The sequence below is a fragment of the Mus caroli genome, unplaced genomic scaffold (assembly GCF_978045245.1).
Source record: "Mus caroli unplaced genomic scaffold, Mus_caroli_1 scaffold_14, whole genome shotgun sequence".
In the NCBI taxonomy this organism is placed as follows: Eukaryota; Metazoa; Chordata; class Mammalia; order Rodentia; family Muridae; genus Mus; species Mus caroli.
In genome coordinates this window covers 69,664,660-69,691,407 of record NW_028227269.1, presented here as the reverse complement: position 1 = coordinate 69,691,407, position 26,748 = coordinate 69,664,660, and the positions used below count along the sequence as shown (strand labels likewise).

General features: G+C 41.2%; 1 protein-coding gene across 2 annotated transcripts in view; it reads right to left on the bottom strand.

Moving 5' to 3' along the window:
- Kiaa0586 (KIAA0586 ortholog) overlaps nt 1-26,748 on the bottom strand; it is a 97,912-nt gene that overhangs the window by 6,325 nt on the left and 64,839 nt on the right. Inside the window, exons 28-29 of one of the 2 annotated variants that reach the window (XM_021179049.2) lie at nt 18,269-18,423; nt 14,803-14,911 (exon numbers count right to left, since the gene is read on the bottom strand). The exons of the other annotated variant lie outside the window; for it this stretch is intronic. Of the exons in view, the coding sequence (XP_021034708.1) occupies nt 14,803-14,911; nt 18,269-18,423 (264 nt within the window). The remainder of the gene's footprint in view (nt 1-14,802; nt 14,912-18,268; nt 18,424-26,748) is intronic. 2 annotated transcript variants of the gene reach the window in all.

Sequence of the window (26,748 nt, the reverse complement as noted above, 5' to 3'; positions counted from 1 at the left end):
CCAGTGTTTCTACTTTGCTCATGATAAAAGAGAAGGCATGGTACAAAAGTGCAAAAAACTTTACAACCTCCAAATTCAGGGCTTTTAAAAGCAGCAACCTCACCTGTACATATATAAAGGCAAGACACACACTGGACTCCTATGTGTCCTACCCACAGCACCCAGAGGAGCTACATTAAAGCAAAGCTCTGCTCCCCCACCCCAGTAAAATATTAGTTAGAAATAATCACAATTCCTATTCACAAGAAAGAACTCAGGCCAAATGCACTTATTCCGTTAGTTCCTCCCATAAAACTAGGTCAACAGATGCTTCGTCTAGTGACCTAGTAAAGAAGGAAGCGTACACACGAATGCAATGACTATCAGCAAAAGAGACCTTGACTAACTGATTCTTATCTTTATCCAGAAGATGAGATGAGAGGAAGCAAAGAGCCATGGATGACACTGCAGGCAATCGCAAATTAAGCCAATTCTTAAAAAAGTGAGCGAAACTCATGGGCTGTTTCTTAGAAAGTTATAACTTGCATTCTATAACTCACCTAAGGACTTAACCATTACAAAAAAAAAAGTTTAGGACCTCCTCTGCCCTAGCCATCTGAGGCCATACTGAAAACCCACCAGTTCTCAAGCAGCAAAGGGGAATACTATTGAGCCAAGGGAGGAGCGGTTAAATGAAGAGCGCAGGCCTCTCTTCATGTCGAGGAAGGAAGAAAAGCAGCAGGGAAAGTGAAATCATGCAGCCGCACACAGGCTGAATTGTCCTACTCTAAAACTCTGAAAACCAAAACACTCCAAAAATCAGCAAAACCCGACGGCCAACTCACAATAGAAAATTCCACATCTGACCTCATGTCGTGGCCACAGCCATTATTGTGGACTAAAAAATATTGTATAAAATTATCTCCAAGCTATGAGGTAAAGTATATGTGAAACACAGTGAATTTCATGTTTAATCATGAGCACCATCCCTAGATAGCATTATGTATATATCAATATTCTGAAATTTAAATAATCTAATCAAAATATTCCTCCCCCAAGCATGTTAGATAAAACTATTTAACCTTCAGTCCTCAGGTCAACAAAATGCCCTGAACATCAAGAACCAGACCACAATGATAGCATGATGTCAACCTGTACTCCAAAATACAATCAATGATAGCATGATGTCAACCTGTACTCCAAAATACCATCAATGATAGCATGATGTCAACCTGTACTCCAAAATACAATCAACCACCACCAACCATTGTTTCAAACAAACTCTTGGAGCTGAGCAATAAGGGGAAAAAATGTGTCACAGAGTACAAGCAGTATTCTTTTATCATTTTCTCTATGATACAAAAACTGTCTCTCAAGCTTCTTTTTAAATTTTATGTTTATTTATGTCTTTTTGTGTTGGGGGACAGGTTTGGTAGGCATTCTTCTCCTTCCCCCACACAGGTCCAGAGATTGAACTAAAGTCCTCAGTGGCAAGGAGTGTCAACCACTGAACCATCCTGCTGGCCCTTGAGCTTTCCTTCATTCAACAAGAACTTCAGGTAAACTTTATAAGAAGGTAAGACATAAGTGAGCAACACTGTAAGAATTAGGCCAGGCTTAATGGCTCACATCTATACCAATACACTCAAAAGTTTATATGGCAGTGGTTCTCAGCCTATGGGTTGTGACCCTCTGTCACCCTCCAACCCTTTTAAAACAGGGGTTACCTAAGACCATTGGAAAACACAGATATTTACATTATGATTCTACAACAGTAGCAAAATTACAATTATGAAGTAACAATAAAATAATTTTATAGTTGGGGTCAAAATAACATAAGAAACTGTGTTGAAGGGTCACAGCATTAGGATGGTTGAGAACTACTGCTATATAGTCAGATGCTGGTTTTAGAAAAAGAAATTACAGAGATTATAAACACTACCCATTTCATTATTCTTGGCCACACAATCTGACTGAGGACATTCAGTTTAAATTATTATACTACAGGAAACATCTGAAAATTAAGTGTTTTAAAATATGAAATGCACAGAACACATCAAGAAAAAGAAACCAAAGTTCACAAAGGATGCTTTTAAAGAAGATGGGGTTTTATGAAGAGGATGGTAAATACAAGTCACTCATATATTCAAAATCTGCACAGCGGCCCGGACTGAGCACCTGCCTTTGACAGGAGCTTCTGAGGCCTCACTAACTGTGGTGAACCTCTGCTCACTTCCTGCTCTCCCTGAGTCTCCCAGAGTGAGCAGAGAAGCTACTGTCTGGTTCTGCTGGCTTAATGGACTAAACTCTGATAGAGGCTCTTCCACTGAAGAACCATCTGCGTCCACGGAGCGGGAGAGTGGGGGCTGTCCTTCCTGAGGGCCAGGGGCCTCTGTAAACCCAACACACTCCTGAGAGCCAGGTTAAAGATTCTCTCAGGGGACGCCACATACTGGAAGTGTCACAAGGACCACCACCACTGCTGGTGCTGCCATCAGAGACCAGGGTTAAGAGCCCTTGCTGCAGAGGGCCTGCACGGGGTTTCCTGCACCCACACGGTGACCTAACAACCATCAGGAACTCCAGATCTGGCACCCTCTGTGGCCTCTGCTGGCACCAGGCACACACATTGCACTTATACACATGTAGACAAAACACTCATACACATAAAATATAAAAATTAATAAATCAAAAAATTAATAATTCTTAGAAAAAGATCTTCTTTACAGAAACACAAAACACCTCTCTACCAAAACTGGGAAAGACTCATGGTGCCTCACAGTACCTCACGGTACCTCACGGTACCTCACGGTACCTCACGGTACCTCACGGTACCTCACGGTACCTCACGGTACCTCACGGTACCTCACGGTACCTCACGGTGCCTCACGGTACCTCATGGTACCTCACAGTACCTCATGGTGCCTCACAGTACTCCTACTAATAGAAACCACTCTACCAGTCAGTTAGAGCTGACTGTAATTTATTCTCTGACAAGAAGCAGTTTCTCAACTTCCATGTGTTAGATGGGAGTCCTGGGAGAGGGGCTCTGGCTCTACAGCTGAGGAAAGATGACCTGTAGCCAAGTCCATGTCATCTGAGAGCCAGTGGCCAGGCTTGTAGGCTACTAGCATACCTTACCTTATCCTGATGCTCGACATGGTACTGAAGCCAAAGGGTGACAGAGATGTCTGTTTGATCCATACACTTCTATGGATATTTTGAGTGGGTAATACAGACTGCAAAGTGAGTCTACCATGCATAAGTGCTTTCATATCATGGGAGTAACTTGGAACAGGCTTGTTAGCCTTTACATAAGGTCTGAAGACAGCAGGGAATAAAAAGCTAGTGACTTTACATTTGGAAATGGAACCCAAGGCCAGGAGAGAGAGCATCTTCCTGAAATGCGTCATAAAGACATACAGAGATGTCCTGGGATGGACCACTTTTCCATACTTGGCTTCTGCTAAACATACCTTATTTCAGCATTTTAATCTTTTGTTTTAAATAACCACCCACAATCTTGTAGCCTCGCAGTTTTAATTAAAAGTAGCAAGGTATGGGGTGCATATACATATAGCTTAGTAGTATAAGACTTGCTTACCACACACACACACACACAGGAGATCTGAGGAGCTGGAGAGATGGAGAGATGGTTCAGTGGTTAAGAGCACTTGCTACTCTTGCAGAGGACCCAGGTCGGATTCCCAGCACACACGTGGTGGATCACAACTGCCCACAACTCTAATTCAGGATCTAATGTCTTCTGGGCATCAAGCAGGCACGTGTGCACACATATAACATAGGCAAGACACCCATATGAAAAAAAAATTTAAAACCTAAAAAGCAAAATCTATTGTACAATATTATTAAATGCCAGGTAGTGGTGGCGCACACCTTTAATCCCAGCACTTGGGAGGCAGAGGCAGGCGGATTTCTGAGTTCGAGACCAGCCTGGTCTACAGAGTGAGCTCCAGGACAGCCAGGGCTACACAGAGAAACCCTGTCTCGAAACAAACAAACAAACAAACAAACAAACAAACAAACAAACACACCACAAACACAACAACAAAACAATACTATTAAACAAAACAAACAATCTACAAGACCCTTACCTATCTAGCAGGAATATATAGATGAAGCCTCTTAAAGTTTTTCATGCATAAAACAAAATGTGAATCTTGAAATGAATGTTCAGAATTTAAAACAAATAAGGAGACAATTAAAGTTAAAAACACTCAGGATAGATTCAATTTTAATACAAATTTGAGTTCACTGAGAATAAAAACTAAGAGTACTATTAGGGTATTTAAAAATACATTAAAAACACGTTAGTGTTTTTAAACAAGCAATCCTGTAAATTAAGTTGTTATTGGCTCTGTGTCTAAGTAGGTACATCAACTCTTTGAAATAACAGTACTTTCAGAGACACCATCTGGTAGCACAAAAGCATCTATCCAACTGCCAAAAAGTTGCTGGTTAATTCAGGAAATTGATGACGGAGCCATCTACTCTGAATACAGACCACAATTTACTTTAATAATGTACATTCAATTATTAAAACTCATTAAAAAGCAGTTAAGTACGTGAGTGCACTACTCTGAAGTGTTATGACATGGACTGCCTGCCATTTAGGGGCAAGAATGTCTAGAGGGACATTCCACCACTACAGTCTGGTTGAGAACTGAGAGACCATGTTTTAGTAGACAGCTTTATCTGCAGTGAACTTCCTGTTACTTCAAGCGCCTGTGAGACAGCTACTAAAACAAATCCCCCAGACAACATTCTATAAAAGCATGCCATAATGGTTTTAAAATGAAAAGAACCTTTACAAAGTTACGATAGGTTCACCTATGAAAGAAGCCGTGCACTCTGTATGATTTCATTTACATAAAGCGCACAATCAAACAAGTCCTACAAGTCAGAGCAGAGGTATGTCGGTGTGGGTGGAGGGAAGGATGGAGAGAGATCGTGGGCCTGGGTCACAAGCTGCTCTCCCCAGCTGGACACTGCCTGTGCACGGGGGCTCTGCTGGGGCTGCTCCTTTGACCATGTGTACTTTTCTACATACATATATGTTATTCATGCATAAAAAATTAAAATTGGAAAAGCCAACAGGTTAGTTTCAGCAATTAAAAGGGAGTAGATTTGAGTTTTTAACTGTTTCTTAATGATGATGTAACATTTTGTTACTGTCAAGCAGAATTCAAACATAAACTCCTTTCAACTCTAATATTATGCATGAACCTCTTCAGAGGCAAAGATTAGTTTTTGTTTTTACTATCCATAGCTACCTACATTAAAAACAAACGTAAGTGAAAAAAGACAAAAACTAAATAAAAACAAACTAACTAACTAATCTTGAAAATCTCTCTTGAGGCCTCACTACATTCTGTGCACCCTCTCAGTTTCCTAGGGAACGGCAGGCACTGTAACTGTACTGGAATATAACTAACTGTTACTCGACGCTCATTCCTGCGATCTCACTTGACAGCCCTACACCAGGTCACAGAGTGCAGGGAAGTCTCAGCTGCAATGTTCTTACATGTGACATTTGGTAGCTACAAAGGCTGAAAGCAAAGAGAGTAACGTTGACAAAGCAAGTTGGAGCCAAAGCTAAGATAATCTCTTTCTGAGATGGGGATGCTTCCTAAACACGAAAATTTCCCCAAAATTATGGCTCACGATTATCACTAAAACCCCATGATATCATCTGTGCCATCTTAAAAGTGGTTTCTGCCACACTAGCCACTCCTAACTAAAATTGAGAATGAAAATTAAACCTGACAGTAACCAGTTCTCCTCCCTAAGGCTGGACCTGGTAACTTTTAGAAGAGTCACAGAACGAAAAATGAGCGTTCACACACACACACACACACAGGAAGCCACTTAAAAATAAGAACAACAACATTCCATGCCCTAAAACAGGAACTTGAAAGATGTGCCACTGTCGTAAGTTTCAGGCATGGGGAAGGAGGGTGGGCTTCTGCTCACTGCATGGGACACCAGTGGGAATAAAGCCACCCAGGTTCTACGTCACCACTACTCTGATAACAGCTCCAGGCTGTGGGGCACAGCTGTGAGGCCCTGGCAGCAAGGCCATCACACAGCAGTGAGCTTTGCTAGTCCAGCTCTGGAGTGTCAGGATACAGAGAAGCAGCGCTGCAGTGTGAAAACAGTCTGATACAAACCAGATGGAACTTAAGAGATGGGCAACACAAAGGGAAACAATTGGCTCATTCAACAAAGCCAGGCCCCTGCCCCAGAGAATTCACACAAGACAGTAACAGTCACCCTCAGTTGATACAAACAAGAAGCCATGTGGGTATAGTTGAAAGAATTGTTTTTCCTCAGACTAAACAAAGTTTTGATTTCTAAATTCTTATATTCATTAATTACAGCTTGGTGTAATGTTGGCTTTCCCTTTTCTTCCTTTTTTTTCTTTCTTTTTTCTTTTTTGCCAAAAATAAGTACTTCACTTGTAGAATATATGTATTTTGTGACACCACAGAAACACATGGAAACTAATTTTGTGCTGCTTCCTATAAAGTGTTATGGATACAACAAGGTAAACCATTTCAGGGAAACTGGCACAGTTGATGATTGATTAAATGACACAGTAATTAGAAAATAGTCAACATAGCATTTCCAGGACCGCCTAAGTTCTCATTGGTACGAAAGGCTCCCAACTGCTACCTAAGTAAGTTCCTAGACTCTTAGGTGATAAAGTATTATTGCAATTATATTAACAGAAAAAAAGCATGCATGTCCCCGCCTGTTGATTCTGGGCTGAGAAGCTGACAACAAATGGATTTTAAAAAACTTTTGATAGTCACAGCCACTTAGACCCTTCTGCTAGCATGTCTCCAAATAGCACGAATATGTATACATATTAGTTTTATTGCACTATTACATATTTAACAGAGCAAATGGCCCTCCATCTTCAATTGAAGAGTAATTATGGTCCCACACAAACATCTTTTAAGAAAGTACTTCTTTATTTTTCTTATAAAAGATGTTTCCTGTGTTTGCCTTTCATCATTAGAGCTTTTCTCCGAGAAATGTATGTTTTCCATACTGTCCTGTGTACTGGCATCCAGCCTGAACCAGGGTGTCATGGTGTACATGCTAGTTGAGTCCGGAATGATCACCTCTCTTTTGGATTTCAAAATGTGAGAGCTGGGTCTGGAGAGGCAGCCCTGCACCTGCCACACAGGCTGAGTTCCTTCATCCACTCAGAAGCTGGACATGGCTATGACCCTAGAGACGAACAGATGCTGAGAGCGCTCTGGCCAGCTAGCCTAGCTAAAATAAGGACACCTGAGGTCATGTTCTAGTTTCCCATGGACACATACCACATGCACTCACATCTATAAAACACACATAAAATAAGAGAACTGTTGACAAAATACAATTTATTAAAAACATTACCTGCCCAAAGACCTGGTTATAGCGTGAAAAGCACCCTTTCTAGTAAGCTTTGCTAGATATAACTAGACAGTGTGCAAGTCCATGAAAAACGGCTGAAGAAAACAAGATGTACACATAGCACACACAAACTAAAACATTCTTTACCTAACCCTAACTTTATATTCCCTGATGAAGAACAAATGTGCTGTGGAAACAACATATCTGCTTAAAGTCACACAGAACACATACCTACGAGCACTTTCTCACCAACGTCATTGAATCTCAGGGGCAGCACGGGTTCAACTCCTCCCTCTTAAAGGAGCAGCTGCTTACATTATAATTAGGGGGAAAGAAGCAGTTCCCTCCATACAGTCAGGCTAACTATAGCTACTACTTCCAAATTTCCTAATACGCCACATCTTAGGCATGTTTTTCTTTAATGACTGTATCAACCTAATGAAAGCTGTATCATACCACAGGCCAGAAAAGCACAGAGAGGTTAAGCAACTTGTTCAAACTCACCAGCCGAGGATGGTTTTAACCTAGGGAGCCTGACTCCAGACTGCACGCTCTCTATGCTGCACTGGCTCTATATACAGCAGAAGCGTAAGTCCCCCAAACAAACAAGCCATTCAGCAGTGTTGCTCCAAATTGTGCTTCCTCTTCTGAATCAGAACTGTGAGCACCAGCTAAGCTTCCACAACTCCCATCTCTGCCTTAGGTAGTGTCAAGGAGAAGCCTAGAATCTGGGTCTTAATTAATTATAAAAGCTCCTGTCTGTTCCCATTTAGAAGCGCCATCTGCAGACACCGAGCAGCAACACAGAGTGGCTAGCTCCGTGAGCAGAGCACACACAGCAGCTGTCAGTCCTTGGTCCTGATGCTCACCTGAGCTAATCGAGCCCCTTGATATCCAGTATATGGCCAGGTGGACTCGGGCCAAGATTGAACTTTACTGCTATGCTGGCTGAAACAGTCCATTTACTTTTTATTTTATTCATATAAACCTTTAAGTTACTAAAGCATTTAGTACGCAATTACTCGTCGAGCAGCACAGGTAAGACGTTAACTTGTATTTGTAGTAAATTCTGTTGTGCTGTGTAAGAGACCCTCGCACACTGGAAGAGCAGATGCTACAGTAGAGACAACGCCGACCCAAGTTTCTCCTGCTCCCAGGACTATTGGCTTCATTAATAATAAAACATAAAGATGCTGCCAATCTACACAGTTACTTCAGTGATTATGGAGGGCATGCAAGATGGCTCAGTAGGTAAAGGTTCTTGCTGCCAAACCTGCCAACCCAAGTTTAGTCCCGGGACCCACAAGGTAGAAGGAGAGAGTCGATTCCTACAAACTGCCATCTGACTTGGACCTGCACAGCTTACTTTCTAACGTAATCCTTTACGCAGGCTGCCCACTCCACTTCTCTCCCAGGTAATGAATCACACACTCTCTCCATCCCCTGCTTACATCTCCTCTATTATAGACTTACTTATTTGAGTGCCTGAAGGCAACACACACATGCTGAAGGCAAAGGACAAATCTGGGGAGTTTGTCCTCTCCTTCCACCATGTAAGTTGTGAGGCTTAACTCTGGGGGTCAGGCTTAGTGATGGCAGAGCTGTCTCCCTGGTCCTCTGTTTAGTTCATTCTTAAAGAACTAACTTAACTGTATACATTTCATCCCTAGATGATCTATATTTCCCCGTCTTTTAAATCAAAGGCACAGATTTTTCATACAAAAGCTAAAGTTAAAACATTCATCTGTTGTTGGGCAGTGGTGGCGCACACCTTTAGTCCAGCACTCAGAAGGCAGAGGTAGGTGGATCTGAGTTCAAGGCCAGCCTGATCTATAGAGTGAGACCCATGACAACCAGGGCTACACAGAGAAACTATGTCTTCCCCCCACCCAAAAAAAAAAATCTGTTTTAAAACCTACTACTGCTGCAGAGAAGTGTCTTTTCTTCCTAAGGATTATGTCCCTGACTGTATGCAGATATTCTCACATCAACTGAAACACAAGATGATGTGGTGGTATGAAGAGGAATGGTCTTCACAGGCACACAGGCTTGAATGTTTAGTTTTGAGGAAGTGGCACGGTTAGGTGTGGCCTTGTTGGGGTAGATGTGGCCTTGTTAGAGGAGGTGTCACTGGGGGTGGGCTTTGAGGTTTCAAATACTCAAGCCAAGCCTAGTGTCTCTTTCTCTCTTCCTGCTGCCTGACTATCCAGATGTAGAACTCTCAGCTCCTTCTCCAGCACCATGTCTGCCTGCAGGCTGCCATGCTTCTCACCATGATTGATGACAATGAACTGAACCTCTGAACCGTAAGCCAGCCCCAATTCAATGCTCTCCTTTCTAAGAGCTGCCATGGGCATGGTGTCTCTTCACAGCAATAAACACCAAGTAAGACAGAAGTGGGTATTAGGAGTGGGAGGTTGCTGTGAATGTGCCTGGTCCTATTTCTCTTTGGGGGAATGTGAACTTTGAGAATTTGGATTAGGAAAGCACAGATTTGTAGAAGACACATGACACTCAGACACTGCTTGCTGCCAATTTGAATACTTGGCTTTGGATGCTTTTTAGTCTGTGCCCTATCTCCCTCTCTGAGACCTGCATGTCTGTCTATGTTTTGCTTGTGGTACTGGGAATGGAACTCAGGCCCTGTGCACCAGGCTGTTGGCCAGACACTGACCTATACTTCCCACTACACACATGTGGTTTGAAATGGCCACCATACTTTAAGATTGGAAAAAAGTTCAGCTATCGTTTTAAAGTTATTAAAATAATAATAATAATTCTGGTAGGAATTGTACTTGAGCTGTATTTCAATTACAAAAGTAAAATTAGTAATTTTATTAAATAAAAAATATTTTGCTTGCACAGAAACATCTTTTAAATAGACAGAAACTTTGTGTTTGCTAATTCTCCTACAATGAGTTAGAACCACAATCTGTGATAGAACAGTGGAAGGTAGCCAGGAAATAATCGTGACAAATTACTTTTAGAACTCACTCACACACACACACACACACACACACACACACACAGCATAGTCTACAAATAAGAAAACAGAACAACTGTGTTTCTCAAGTAACTCTGACAACCCAATCTACCCTAGCATTTAATCGTAAAGCACACAGCTTAAATCTCCACCACTGACTGTAGCACAATATGCTGGCTCTCCAACTCATTAAACCTTGCTTATAATCTTAAAATATTTTGAGAAATCCAAAGAAAATATTTTTTTAAAGTGATGACTTTATCACACTTACTTTGTACAATTTAAATGTTCTCTGGTTCATCATAAACAAACGGATTTAAAACTAGTTTCTTGCTTTATATTTTGTTAACCTGAACAGAAAAATAAAGTTGGTCATAGTGAACTTAGTGTGGTGGTTTGAATAAAAATGCCTGACTTTGGCTTATGTGTGGCCTTGTTGGAGGTTGGCTTGGAGGTTTCAAAAGCTCACAGCAGGCCCAGCCTCCCCACCCCATGCTGTGGGTGGATCAGGATGTCGCTCTCAGCTCCTTCTCCAGCACCACGCCTCCGTGGTCCCATGCTCTCTGCTATGACCACAATGGACTGACCCTCCAAACCTGTAAGCAAGGCCCTAATTAAATGCTTTCTTTTATTAGAGTTGCCTTGGTCATAGTGTCTTTTCACAGCAACAAAACACTAAGACATAGAGCAAAAGGGGAAAATAAAATGAAAGTCACCTTTTGAAGAAGTGCCTTTCACGTAAGCATGCTGGCCACGTGACTAGCACACTGACTCAAGAGTGGTAGCCTTGGTCCAGGGCTAAAGAACATACCCAGCACATTCAGTGGAAAATAAAAGGATGCCATCACTATCGTTATTACTGGCTTGCTTATTCCTGTGTTTCCTGACACTAGACCTACCTCTTGCTTCAGGCTAACTACTGGGACTGTAGGCATTTGTCACAATACCTGGTTTGAAAAGCTCCTATTCTTATGATACTCCAAAGACATCAGCTGTCACAGTAATGATTTTTCCTTTTATGTTAAAAATCCGGAAATAAAAGAAGATCCTGGTAATTCTTCAGCCATACAGTGGAAGAGCCTGTGTCCCACCTTGTCTTGTATCAACTTTCAGTGAGAGCTAGCTCACTGAAGGAAATGTGACTTCTAGTAATTAGCTCCATTTCCTTATATACACATAATAAGCGAATATACATTTCAGAGCAAAATACATGACGACTCCACTGTAAAGTAGCCATTATTAGGATTTGAGCAATCTTACAGCATTTACCTGGCAGAAAAGATGTGGTTTTAATTCCTTTGTAATGGGGCAACCTCCCTTGTCTTAAGATTTGTGTACAAGAGAGAGGACTGAATCCCTTCAGGGTCCCCAAGGTCACAGGGCCCTCACATTATTCTGGCATCCTGACTCCAATTCGCTGACATGTTTGAAATGTTTCAGAATTTCAGAAGAGGAGGGAAATAAACCAAATGCATACATTTTATGGGGAAGGTCTTGAATATGTGTGCCAAGGCAATGACTTTCATTCACAAGTACTCTGTACAGACCGAGATATACATTAATTGTGGAATGAAACCTTATATCTATACAAATGCCTTAGTTTATAGTTAAAGCTAAAATAGGCCTACTTTTTTTTTCTCCCCTCCAAGACTGAGTCTTACTACAGCAGCTCTGAATGTCCCTGAATTCCCTATGTAGATCATCCTGGCCTCAAACTCACAGAGATCAGCCTGCCTCTGCCTCCTAAGTGCTGTGATTAAAGGTGGGTGCCACTACACCAAGTTATATTTTCTTATTGAATACAAAAGTAGATGTAAAGACACTAAGCTAACCTTAGGTAATTTTCTAAGTAAAACTTCCTCCTGGGCTGGGCATAAGTGTACATGCCTTTAATCCCAACACTGAGGAAGTGGAGGCAGGTGCATTTCTGTGAGTTCAAGGCTAGCCTGGTCTACATAGAGTCCTCCATTCCAGTCAGCTATACATAGTAAAACCATATCTCAAAACAAAACAATTCCCTTTTAGCTAATAACGTGGTTTCTCTTATTTTTCATAATGATCTTTACTATCTTACTAAATGTGAGCTAGCCATCACTGAATAACAGCTATAAGTCAACAAATATCACTTCTGCTATCCTCTGGTCACACACATGCATTGTAGCTGAAAGCAACATCATATTGCCACACATACAGGCTCATAAATGTTACCAAAGATATTTCCCTAAGTGTAGAGGGAAATGACTGTTGATTATAGGAAAGATCTCACAAGAAAACACAATTAATTTTAAGCCATGTATTTAAAAAACCCTAAAGTTACTGAATGATATTGGCCATGAACGGTTTACAATACTCAGCGGGGCTTTGAGTCAGTCTTACAATCTTGGGAATGTTCATTTGCTCATGTCTATATATTGTCATGAATAATCTTAAAATCATCATTAGAATAGTTTTATAGGCGACATTTTCCTTATTGTGTTTTGAAATAGGGTCTTGCTATATGGCTTAGACTACCCTAAAATTCTTTGTTTAATGCAGGCTGGCATTGAATTTATATCTTCCAAAATAGGCCAATTTTCTTTAGATTCTAAAATGTAAAATCAATATGTTAGGTTAAAGAGATACTGAATGGGACTAAAACGATGACTCAGCGGTTAGGAGCACTTGCTGTTCTTCCAGAGGGCCTGGGTTTGATTCCTAGCACCAACACTGAGACTCACAATGGTTTGTAACTTCAGTTCCAGACGACTGACACCCTCTTCTGGCCTCAAGGGCCACCAGGCACAAACCTGATGCAGACATATATTTAGGTAAAACATTCATAACATTAAAAGTTAAAACATAAGTATTTATACACATTGTAGTGATCTGAATGAAAATGGCCCATGAATAACAGGCTCATACGCTTGAAGTGTTTGATCCGCAGTTACTAGAACTATTTGGGAAGGATTAGAAGGTGTAGCTTTACTGAAGAGAGTGTGGCCCTGTTGGAGGCAGTATGTCACTGGGGTGGGCTTGGAGCCTTCTAAAGCCCATCAGGCCCAGGGTCTTACTCTGTCTGTGGACCAGGAGGCAGCTCTCAGTTCTTTCCCCAGCACTATGTCTGCCTTCCTGCTACCATGCTCCCTTGTCATGATGATAATGTACTAAGTCTCTGAAACTATAAGCAAACCTCCAATAAAATGCTTTCTTCTATAAGTTGTCTTGGTCATGGTGTCTCTTCACAGCAACAGAACAGTTATTGAGACATATACATTTATAAAAGTCATAATCTAGGACCTGCATAAGGGAGAAAATCTGTAGTATATGTCTGAGTCTTGGTGACTTCACTTAAGATAGGTTCCAGTTCTGTCCACATTCCTCAAATGTTCTATTTTCATTTTTCTCTTAGTGTATGTGGGATGGGGAATAAGTGTGCTGGTGTGTGCTTGTGTAGAAGGCCAGACATAGATAATGTCAGAGCGTCGTCCTTAATCCATTCTCTGCCTTAGTTTCTGAGGCTGGTTTGTCTCGGCCGACATGCTCGCTAATGAGTCCCCAGGCTCCTCCTGTCTCTGCCACTCAGCGCTGGGGGGACCAGTACTCCCTGGCTCATCTGGCTGGGATGTGGAGTGGGGGTCAAAACTCAAGCCCTCACTCATGCAGCGAGCACATCACCCACTGGACCACCTTCTCCAGCTTCTCCAGCTTTCTTTACAGCTGGAAATGACTCCATAGTGCCTAAGTGCCACCTTTTAAATCATTCATCTGTTAATGACAGATAGGCTGACTCCACTTCCCAGCTACAGTGAACACTGAGAACAAACATGGTTGTATAACAATCTCCATGACGTGCTGACTTAGGGTCCTCTTAGAATAAGGCCAAGAAGGGTATGGCTCAGGCACACAGGAAGCTCTATTTCCGCTTTGTGAGAGACCTCCATGCTGATTTCTACAGTAGTTGTACCAGTCTACACTCTGAGAGTAGACAGGTTGCTCGTTCCCCACATCTTTGCCCGAGCTTGTCGGTTGCTCACCCATCTTGATAACTACTCTGACTGAAGTGAAGTCGTTTGAATCTGCATTTTCCTGATGACTCCTGACACCAATGATCTTAACACAGCTTATTAATGGCAGTAACCTTAAAGGGAAAGAACAGTGGCTAAGGATGTTAAAACCCCACTAGAAATAGTATTTATTAATGAAATAAAAGAGCGAGCAAATCTTATAGTCAAATATAAGATTTTCATCTAAATATACTAAATGAGAGAAAACAGATTAAATAACTCCTGGAGACAAGAATTAGATTCATATAAAAATATTTTCATTGTATATTTGTTCATTATCAGGACACCAAGTTTGATCTAATACATAGTCTCAAATATTTAATGAACATAATTATCTAAATATCACTATCTGATACAAAAATAGCTTACCTCGATGCTGTGAAAGTGAACTGTCAGATTTATTTCTTACGCTGGTTAGATGTCTTTGTATTGGCTTGTGTTCAACTTGTTTAATGTCTGAATCTTGCTTTTGTTGGTACTAAAGAATTTAAGAAATGAAGCCATTATATTATTTTTTTAAGGTAAAAGTTAAATTGGTTCTATTATATAAACATTTGAGAATTTGATTTGCTTTTAAGTAGCTATTTCATAATTGAACTTAAGGCACAGTTCACAGTGTGAGAGCGTGAAGAAGCCCATCCCTCTTGTGACCACCACACCTCTTAGGTAATGCAGAGATGCTGGGATTTTTGACATGTGTGACTCCAGAGTGACAGATGCAGGTGACAGTCAGGCCAACAAAGGCATCCGCACCACCTTTCCCACTATGCAACGCCAACAACTGAAATGCTTTGTTACAAACTAGACTGCATTTTCTTTCTTTTTTTTTTTAATATTTATTTATTTATTTATTTATTTATTTATTTATTTATTTATTTATTATATGTAAGTACACTGTAGCTGTCTTCAGACACTCCAGAAGAGGGCGTCAGATCTCATTACAGATGGTTGTGAACCACCATGTGATTGCTGGGATTTGAACTCAGGACCTTAGAAAGAGCAGTCGGTGCTCTTAACTGCTGAGCCATCTCACCAGCCCCCTAGACTGCATTTTCTAGCGTCTCTCTCTCTCTCTTTTTTATTTTACAAGTTTCAACATGTGATCCTCTGACGCAGCCTCATAAGTATGGATTACAAGTATGGATCATGACTGTATTTGGTTAGAATTTTATTAAGTGGAATCATTGTATATTTTTTACAAGGAGAAGGTACTAGCTTTTACTCAACATAATTTTGCGGGGGAAAGCCTCCCAATTTGTGGCAGTTGGGAAAACTGGCCCTGGGGTCCTGAAAGGCAAAGAGCTGGCCCTTGTTACTTGCCTGCTGAAGCACTTGGGAAAGCAGGCCCTGCACCTCACCTGGGCAGCACAGCAGAGCTGGTCCTGGTGGAGGGGGCACAGGGTGAGCCTGCCCAAAAGGCATAGGAGAGCAGGCCCACTACTCATTTGCCATGAGGTGGCATGGGTACAGGGGTGATGCCCTCTCACCGCCCCCCCCAATCCCAATCTCCTGGAGTGGTCAGGAGAGCTGGCCTAAGGGAGAGAGCTATCCCTGGCCTCTCACTAGCTATAGCATGTGGGAGAGCAGGCCCAGCCCCTCACAGGCTTCAGCACTTGGAACAGTGGGACCTGTTCATTAACTAGGCAGCACAGCCAAGCTGGCTCTGGATGCATAGGTGTGGCTGAGCTGACCGCAGGGTATGAGGGCACAAGAGCTGGCCCTGCCTCCTGCTGATGGCACCACTGGATGGCTCAGCTGGAGCAGTAGAGTTTGCCTGCCTCGGGAGCATGGATGAGGAAGAGCCAGCAGGCTGAGCAAGCAGCTCAGCTACTATACAGGCTCAGATCCAGGGCTCTGAGTTGGCCCACCCCCAAAATCTATATCATCTGGGAACTACTGAGACCAGTAAAAGGGCCAGTCCTGCTGATTCGGGGCTGCAGAATCTCCATGATCCAGGGCAACAACAGGATAACTGGGAGGAGACTGGTGAGGCTCCAGTACTGATAGTGTGAGATCAATGACTCACTGCAATGAACATTTACAAGTGAAGCTGTGTGGACAGAGGGATAGACTGTGAGATATGCTGTGACATACTACAGCTACCATGATGAGATGTTTTCTATGCTTTGTTTTTGTTTGTTTGTGTATATTTTTTATTATTTTGGGGGTAGGAGGTTACAAGAGCCAAGGGCGATGGGGGATGGGGAGAGAAGTGGGACTGAGGTGCATGGTGTGAAACTCACAAAGAATCAATAAAAAGTAAGTAAGTAAGTAAATAAATAAATAAAGATTATTGTCTATCTCAAGAGTTCCTACACTCGTAGTGCCCTGGGAATGGTGGTATTCTAGAGTATATAACATAATATACTTTCTCCAATCACCATTTGCTGCACATTGTGTTGCTTCCAAGTTGGGGCTAATACAAATACAGAGTTCCTATGAACACTCATCTGTTCTATGTTTTCTTAGGAAGGAAAATGTATACATCACATGTCAGTTGCATGTTGATACCACTCGGAATTTCCAGGAGCAATGTCCTGGAGCCCTGCTGTTCCACATCCTTGCCAGCAGACCCAGGGCAGCCTCAGAGCCTTTTGCTTTCTAATCAGGGTCTAGAGGTGGCTGGCTTTACTCTGCATTTCCTAGTGTCTCACGGCAGCTCACGCTGACTGACCTTTCATGCATCTTCTGGATGAGGGTGTGTGCATTCTGAGGTGCGCTGTGCGCACATTTAACTCTGATCCTCTCTATGCTCTGAGCTAACGTGTCTCCTACTCTGCTACTTTCCATCCTCCTAATACTGTGTTTGGAGAGTAGAAGTTCTTATTTTTGTTAAGAACTAATTATTTAATTCTCATTGTCATCAATGGGGCTTTTGTCATTGCATCCATGAAGTTCTTGCCTTTTAGTCACAAAATCTTTTCTTTAATGCAGACACTATTTGCATATTTGTTAGTTTTTCCTGATCTTTGTTTGAACACAGATTAGCAATAACAAACCCTGCATAATATTGTATTCCATAAGCAACCTTTATCATACATTTTTAATATTCTTCCTTGATATCATGGAATGCTGTAAAATACCATGCAAAGAATACTGATTGAATAAATTAATTTACAATGAGGGATAAATTACTAACCATGAATATAAAACTGTATTTATTACCATGAACATTTATTTAGATTAAAATCTCTGAGAACAAGCATCCTAATTTTTTAATATACAAGGTTTCATGGGCTATTGATTTCACTCATTATAAAATTGTTATGCTTTTGTGGAACATATTGTATATATTTTAAAGCTATAAATATGGAATACTTAATAGGCACAAATCACTGAGCTGGCTTTTTTATAGCAGAGTCATAAACGATAACAGTGACTTAACTAGGTGTCAGACATTTTATATACTTTTTATTCTTTAAAATTTCATTTATTTTGTGTGGGCAGGGAATTGTGCTGACAAGTGTTCATGAGTAGGTCAAAGGACAACTCGTGGAGTTGGTTCTCCTTCCTCCTTTGGGAACATTCTAGAAGATGCTGAGTGTGTTGAGGCACACCATTAATCTTTTCATCCCAGCAGGTAGAGGCAGGAGGATTTCTCTGAGTTTTCAGCCATCCTGGTTTACGTTGGGTCCTTGAGAGCACCTAAGACTGCACAGTAAGACTCTCTCTCTGCTTCTCCCAGCCCCTAAAATGTTTTAGGGATTGAAATCAAGTCTGTTTTTGTTCTTGTTTGTTTTGAGACATGGTCTCCCTATGTAGCCCTGGCTGTCCTTGAACTCACAGAGTTTACAATTCTTATCTTAAGTAAAGTACAAATTTCTTGTTTTGGTACCTGAGAAAAATCTTCAGCTGCTTCTGGTAAATTAACATCGCTGACTTTTGTTGTAGTATGTGTTATGGGAAGAAGAAGGTTAGAATCAGGCTGCAACTCCAGTTCCCTTAAGCTCATTGGACCATGAGTGGCACATAAATCTTCACAAATATTACCTATATCAAACAGGTAAAGAAAAAGTTAACTTGTCAGAGTTACTTTAGTAAAACAGTAAGCAACAGACTACACTTCCCAGTATTCCTACGCAGTTACTCAGAAACAGTAAGTCACTAAAAGTCGGATTCAATATAATACTTTCTATTTAAGAATGGAACCTTGCTATAGATAGAGACTAATGGGAGGAGAAGAGATGACAAAGGGGAGGGCAGAGGGTGTCTTATTTTCACTCCCTGTTGCTGTGATAAGATGCCCTGAAAAAGCAACTTGAGGGAGAAAGGGTCTGGCTGGCTCCCAGCGCCAGGTTCCCACCCAGATCACACACACAGTCAAGAGCAGAGATGAATGAGCTAATGCATGAAGGTACACTCAGCTTGCTGTCTCCACTCATACAAATCCAGGATACTTTGCCCAGAGACTGGGGCCGCCCACAGTGGGTGGGCCTTCCCACTAGTCTAGATACTCTTCACAGACATACCTATAGGCCAAGTGAAGAGAGAGAATCTCTCACTGAGACTCCCTCCTCAGATAACACAGATTGTGTCAGACTGACAAGACTTTGAAATGTAGTACTCTGTACAATGAATATATGTCCATGGGGAAAAGTAATCCTATGTAAAGAACAAGTCCTGGCTAGAAAATGCCGGCATCTATTAGCTCTGTTCTGTAGGATTTATCTTCAGATCACACTGATCATTTATTTTCCATAATCTAAACATCACCTCGATCCAAACAGTACAAAGGTAAGAGCAGAAGCATCTATGTATCTGGTAACACTGTACATGTGTGCTGCCCTTTATACTCCAAGCTTTCACATTTATAACTCACTCAGTGAACTGTCTGAAAACTGTGAATCAACAGACATGTAAAATCGACAGCTTCTAACATTTGGCTTTATATTTCATATTTTAATGCATGCGTATGTGTGCGTGTGTTCATGTTTACACAGCTGCACATGTATACATGGTGCACATACACACGGGTGCTTGATTGTTGTGGTGGTTTGAGTAGGAATGGGCCCATAGACTCCTGTGTTTGAATGCTTAGCCCATAGGGAATGGTACTATTAGGAGTGTGGCCTGGTTGGAGGAAGTGTGTCCCTGTGCGGAGAGGCTTTAAGGTTTTATATGCTCAATCTCCACCCAGTGTGGCATAGTCTGCTGTCTGTGGATCAAGACGTAGAACTCTGAGCTCCATCTCCAGCACCATGTCCGCTGCCTGCCACCATGCTTCCCTTCATGAGGATAATGGACTGGACCTCTGAAACTGTGAGCCAGCCTCAATGAAATGTTTGCCTTTATAAGAGGTGCCTTGATCATGGTCTCTCTTCACTGTTACTGTGGCTTTTCTACCCAGCTTCTTTGTTCCCCAAGATAACGACTCTGAGAGTAGACAACAGCTCTGCCTTGTTTCTGCTAAATCATGACTCGATCACCTTGTTTAAACTAGTCTAAGTCACGCCGCATGGTTAGATTAGTAACCTTTCCTCAGCCTCTTGAGTCTCTCTCTATCACAGTCTGGACAAATCCCCCTTGCCTGACTATTTCTCAGAATCCTCTCTCTCTATGTTGGATGTCCCACCTTATAGTCCTGCCTCAGCTCATTGGCCATAAGCTTTTTATCGAGGCGATGTTTCCACACAGTACATAAAGATGATCTCTACACTTCACAGCAATAAAACTCTAAGACAACTTTGTAGACGCCAGGGGACCACTTCAGGTCTCCATTTTTGGGAATGCTGTCAATCTCCTTTAAGATTCTCTTTAGCCTAAAGCTTACGAATTATGCTACTCTGGCTGGTTAGTGAGTTCAAAGAGATTCTTCTGGTGCCCCAACATTGAGATTGTAAGTGTGCACCATGATGGCTAGCATTACTCCCCCTCTCCCCTGCAAGTTAAGACTTATTTTTTAGCCTTATGTGTAAGTGCAGTTGCCCGCATGTGTATATACGCCCCATGTGCATATCTGGTGCCCAGTGAGGCAAGAGGATGGTACATGCTATGGAGCAGGAGTTACAGATGCGTGTGAGCCTTCATGTGGGTGCTGGAAACTAAACCCAGGTCTTCTGCAAGAGCAGCATGTGGTTTAAACTTCTGAGTCTGTCTCCAGCCTCATGCTCACCATTTGATGTGGTTCAATCTCGGGTTCTCATGCTTGCACAGAAATTGCTTTACTGACTGAGCCAGCCATCTCCTTCCACAAATATTTCTTTTTTTTTTTAATTAGGTATTTTCCTCATTTACATTTCCAATGCTATCCAAAAAGTCCCCAATACACTCCCCCTACCCCCGTCACTCCCCTACCCACACACTCCCACTTTTTGGCCCTGGGGTTCCCCTGTACTGGGGCATATAAAGTTTGCAAGTCCAATGGGCCTCTCTTTCCAGTGATGGCCGACTAGGCCTTCTTTTGATACATATGCAGCTAGAGTCAAGAGCTCTGGGGTACTGGTTAGTTCATAATGTTGCACCTACAGGGTTGCAGATCCCTTTAGCTCTTTGGGTACTTTCTCTAGCTCCTCCATTGGGGGCCCTGTGATCCATCCAAGAGCTGACTGTGAGCATCCACTTCTGTGTTTGCTAGGCCCCGGCACTGTCTCACAAGAGACAGCAATATCTGGGTCCTTTCAGCAAAATCTTGCTAGTGTATGCAATGGTGTCAGCGTTTGGAAGCTGATTATGGGATGGATCCCTGGATATGGCAGTCTTTAGATGGTCCATCCTTTCGTCACAGCTCCAAACTTTATCTCTGTAACTCTTTCCATGGGTATTTTGTTCCCAATTCTAAGAAGGGGCACAGTGTCCACACTTTGGTCTTCATTCTTCTTGAGTTTCATGCGTTTAACAAATTGTATCTTGGGTATCCTAAGTTTTTGGGCTAATATCCACTTATCAGTGAGTACAGTACATATTGTGTGAGTTCCTTTGTGATTGTGTTACCTCACTCAGGATGATGCCCTCCAGGTCCATCCATTTGCCTAGGAATTTCATAAATTCATTCCTTTTAATAGCTGAGTAGTACTCCATTGTGTAAATGTACCATATTTTCTGCATCCATTCCTCTGTTGAGGGGCATCTGGGTTCTTTCCAGCTTCTGGCTATTATAAATAAGGCTGCTATGAACATAGTGGAGCATGTGTCCTTCTTACCGGTTGGAACATCTTCTGGATATATGCCCAGGAGAGGTATTGCTGGATCCTCTGGTAGTATTATGTCTAATTTTCTGAGGAACCGCCAAACTGATTTCCAGAGTGGTTGTACAAGCTTGCAATCCCACCAACAATGAAGGAGTGTTCCTCTTTCTCCACATCCTCGCCAGCATCTGCTGTCACCTGAATTTTTGATCTTAGCCATTCTGACTGGTGTGAGGTGGAATCTCAGGGTTGTTTTGAGTTGCATTTCCCTGATGATTAAGGATGTTGAACATTTTTTCAGGTGCTTCTCTGCCATTCGGTATTCCTCAGGTGAGAATTCTTTGTTCAGTTCTGAGCCCCATTTTTTATGGGGTTATTTGATTTTCTGGAGTCCACCTTCTTGAGTTCTTTATATATATTGGATATTAGTCCCCTATCTGATTTAGGATAGGTAAAGATCCTTTCCCAATCTGTTGGTGGTCTTTTTGTCTTATTGACGGTGTCTTTTGCCTTGCAGAAGCTTTGCAACTTTATGAGGTCCCATTTATCGATTCTCGATCTTACAGCACAAGCCATTGCTGTTCTATTCAGGAATTTTTCCCCTGTACCCATATCTTCGAGGCTTTTCCCTACTTTCTCCTCTATAAGTTTCAGTGTCTCTGGTTTTATGTGGAGTTCCTTAATCCACTTAGATTTGACCTTAGTACAAGGAGATAGGAATGGATCAATTTGCATTCTTCTACATGATAACCGCCAGTTGTGCCAGCACCATTTGTTGAAAATGCTGTCTTTTTTCCACTGGATGGTTTTTGCTCCCTTGTCAAAGATCAAGTGACCATAGGTGTGTGGGTTCATCTCAGGGTCTTCAATTCTGTTCCATTGGTCTACTTGTCTGTCGTTATACCAGTACCATGCATTTTTTATCACAGTTGCTCTGTAGTACAGCTTTAGGTCAGGCATGGTGATTCCACCAGAGGTTCTTTTATCCTTGAGAAGAGTTTTTGCTATCCTAGGTTTTTTGTTGTTCCAGATGAATTTGCAGATTGCCCTTTCTAATTCCTTGAAGAATTGAGTTGGAATTTTGATGGGGATTGCATTGAATCTGTAGATTGCTTTTGGCAAGATAGCCATTTTTACAATGTTGATCCTGCCGATCCATGAGCATGGGAGATCTTTCCATCTTCTGAGATCTTCTTTAATTTCTTTCTTCAGAGACTTGAAGTTCTTGTCATACAGATCTTTCACTTCCTTAGTTAGAGTCATGCCAAGGTATTTTATATTGTTTGTGACTATTGAGAAGGGTGTTGTTTCCCTAATTTCTTTCTCAGCCTGTTTATCCTTTGTGTACAGAAAGGCCATTGACTTGCTTGAGTTAATTTTATATCCAGCTACTTCACCAAAGCTGTCTATCAGGCTTAGGAGTTATCTGGTGGAATTTTTAGGGTCACTTATATATACTATCATATCATCTGCAAAGAGTGATATTTTGACTTCTTCTTTTCCAATTTGTATCCCCTTGATCTCCTTTTGTTGTCTAATTGCTCTGGCTAGGACTTCAAGTACAATGTTGAATAGGTAGGGAGAGAGTGGACAGCCTTGTCTAGTCCCTGATTTTAGAGGGATTTCTTCCAGCCTCTCACCATTTACTTTGAGGTTGGCTACTGGTTTGCTGTAGATTGCTTTTATCATGGTTAGGTATGGGCCTTGAATTCCTAATCTTTCCAAGACTTTTATCATGAATGGGTGTTGGATTTTGTCAAAGGCTTTCTCAGCATCTAACGAGATGATCATGTGGTTTTTGTCTTTGAGTTTGTTTATATACTGAATTACGTTGATGGATTTCCGTATATTGAACCATCCTTGCATCCCTGGGATGAAACCTACTTGGTCAGGATGGATGATTGTTTTGATGTGTTCTTGGATTCGGTTAGTGAGAACTTTATTGAGGATTTTTGCATCAATATTCATAAGGGATATTGGTCTGAAGTTCTCTATCTTTGTTGGGTCTTTTTGTGGTTTAGGTATCAGAGTAATTGTGGCTTCATAGAATGAGTTGGGTAGAGTACCTTCTGTTTCTATTTTGTGGAACAGTCTGTGAAGAACTGGGATTAGATCTTCTTTGAAGGTCTGATAGAACTCTGCACTAAACCCATCTGGTCCTGGGCTTTTTTTGGTTGGGAGACTATTAATGACTGCTTCTATTTCTTTAGGGGATATGGGACTGTTTAGATCATTAACCTGATCCTGATTTAACTTTGGTACCTGGTATCTGTCTAGAAACTTGTCCATTTCATCCAGGTTCTCCAGTTTTGTTGAGTATAGCCTTCCACAAATATTTCTAAGAAAACCTTACTTTTTCTTTTTATTGGTTATCTTTTAAATATAGCATAATTTCATTTAATCAATAATGAAAGACTTAAAAAGAGTTACTCATGACCTAACTTGTTTAAAATGAAACATCTTAATGGCACCGCAGACATTTTGCCTTTAAAGGCAATCACCTTCACTAGGATTGCAGAGCTGACCATTTCCTAGATATAACAAGTAACCACTCTCTGCTGGACATTTTATATTAAATCAAGTTTTTAATGGACTTTGCACAAAGCAAAATTTACCCATTGAGCTCTAATATTTATCTCTATAGTAGTTAATATGTACAAAGCAATTTATCAAAATGACTGCCTCCTTAATTCTCTAGCACACTGTAAGACTAATTAAAATAAAGACAATGTCATGCAAACTGTAGAGTAACTAATGCTCTGGCGTCATCTCTGCTGTTTTTCATTCTGCATTACCTTCTCTAGTCCTATGCCACTTCCCTAACATTTTTTCTTTAACTGTCTAGCAAATAAATTGAGAATTAGCTTATCTGCTGTTGAGAGAAAAAAAATTAAAACTTCTTTGCTGATGATATGGTAAACACCAAAACCTCTAAAGGATTCGGGTCTCTAATAAAGGAATAGAACTAATAGTATTGGTGATCCTAAAGTAACCATGGGGATTAGTAAGAGTCTTTGGTGCCATGACTGGACACTAACATAAACATGCAAAGCTATTACCTTTTCTCTTCATTATAACAATAAATAAAAATAATAGAAAAATTCTCTTACTATCCAGATCAAACCTATAATATAACAGCAAAATTATTAGACATAGAATCTATGAGAACAATTATAAAATCTTACAGAAGGTAAGATGTGAAATTTTCCACTTGTAAATCCATGTTATTTAGAAAAAGGACACAAACAAGCAGGTGAACTCAAACCAACACCTACAAAAGGAAGTTGGCTACACAGCTGAAAGGACAGCAAACCAGAGGAGAATATTGCAAAGTAGAACTTCAGCAAGGAAATTGAAATGAAAAAAAAAAAAAAATAGAAATGTTAAAAATGAAAAACCCCAATGAATCTAATCAAAAGCACAGCAGAAAGCCTCACTGACAGATTCAATCAAGCATAAGGAAACAAGATCAGGATGGAGGGCAGAGTCAAATATCAACCCAGCAGGACCACTGCTTCTGAGAACTATGGGTTCTGAGCAAGCCACCAAACTTACAGACTCAGAGGATACATGGGGCTATGATTCAACACTAAAGCATAGACAATCTACGCTTTATAGCAAAAAATCCCCCAAATCTGAAGAAATGTAAATCCAAACACAAGAAGCATTTAGAACCCTAAACAGACATGACAAGAAAATCTTTACAACGTATTATATTCAAAATGCCAAAAATACAATGAAAAAAAGTATTAAAATCTGTAAGAGAAAAAGAGCAACTCACTTATAAAGGCAGAAACATCAGAAGAGCATGAGATCTTTGACCAGCAACCCTAATGTCAGGAGAGCAGGGACCGTATTTCTTCTTCCTTTTGAAATCATTTATTTACTTATTCAATATGAGGCAGGAGGAATCCATGCCATGGTACCTGTGTCTTTTATATGGGACAGCTAGAATTTATAACTCCTTTTACAGCTACCACTCATGCAGAGAATTCAGGGTCAGTGAGTGTCTGACTCCCACAGGGCAGCTCACAACCATCCATCACTCCAGTTCCAGGCAATCTGATGCCCTCTTCTGGCCTCTGTGTGCAACAGGGACATGTGTGGTGCACTGATGTACATGTAGCCAAAACATCTATACATATAAAAGAAGACAATTTAAAAAGAGAATTGGTTATGAACCTGGCACGGTAGCATCTGTGTTGATTTCTTCTTAGGATGCAGGCAGCATGCTGGTGTCAATGGCTAGCTTGCCTTGAGTCAAGAATGCATGACTCATGTAGTCATGAAGACAACAGTACCAATGCAACCGTACTGCTGGTAGCTTTGGAATGTATCCTACCATTAATTTGCCTAACTGAGTAGCCGATGTATGCACCTGCCTCCCAGGTGTCTATAAAACTATCGGTACTGGTACTGTTGCTGTGGGCCAAGTGGAGACTGCTGTTATCAAACCTGCTTGGTAGGTAACTGTGCTCTACTCAATGTCACAATTGAAGTATAAAGTCGACTGAAATGCACCTGAGGTTCTTTCTGGTGATTCTGAGAGTCAATGTCAAGTATGTCTGTCTAAGATGCTCCTTGCGGCAATAGCAAAAATGACCCACAGTCGAAGTGCTGGCTTCACTGCTCAGGTGACTCCTGAATCATTCAGGCCAGAGAAAAGCTGGTATTGCGCCTGAACTAGACTATCACATAGCTCACACAGCACGCAAACTTGCTAAGCTGGAAGGAAAGACCCATCACCTTTCTGCTGGGAAGCTGGAAGATAGCCCTACATTATCCTACTTGGTGAAGCTGCCACCATTAATATAGTTCCAGGTAAGCCTTTGCAAAATGACTCAGACTGTTCATCAAGGCCACAGACAAGAAGGCTGCTGAAGGTGGCAAGATCTGCCCAAAGAGCTCGAAAAAACTAAATGAATGTTAGTGTTACACCTGTATGCATGGTCTCGGGACTATTTGTCTTAATTGGCCATTTAAATTTAATACTAGGTTAATAATGACAAGGTGTAATAACATCACCTAATCAAAAAGGGACAATGTTTTATTTTGTGGACCTTTTTAATGTATGAATTATTAGTTTTTAAAATCAGTAAATTTTGATAGAAGAAACATTAACAACAACAACAAAAAAAAAACCCCACAAACCTCACCACAGAATTTTAAGACCCATTAAAACAAAGTTTAA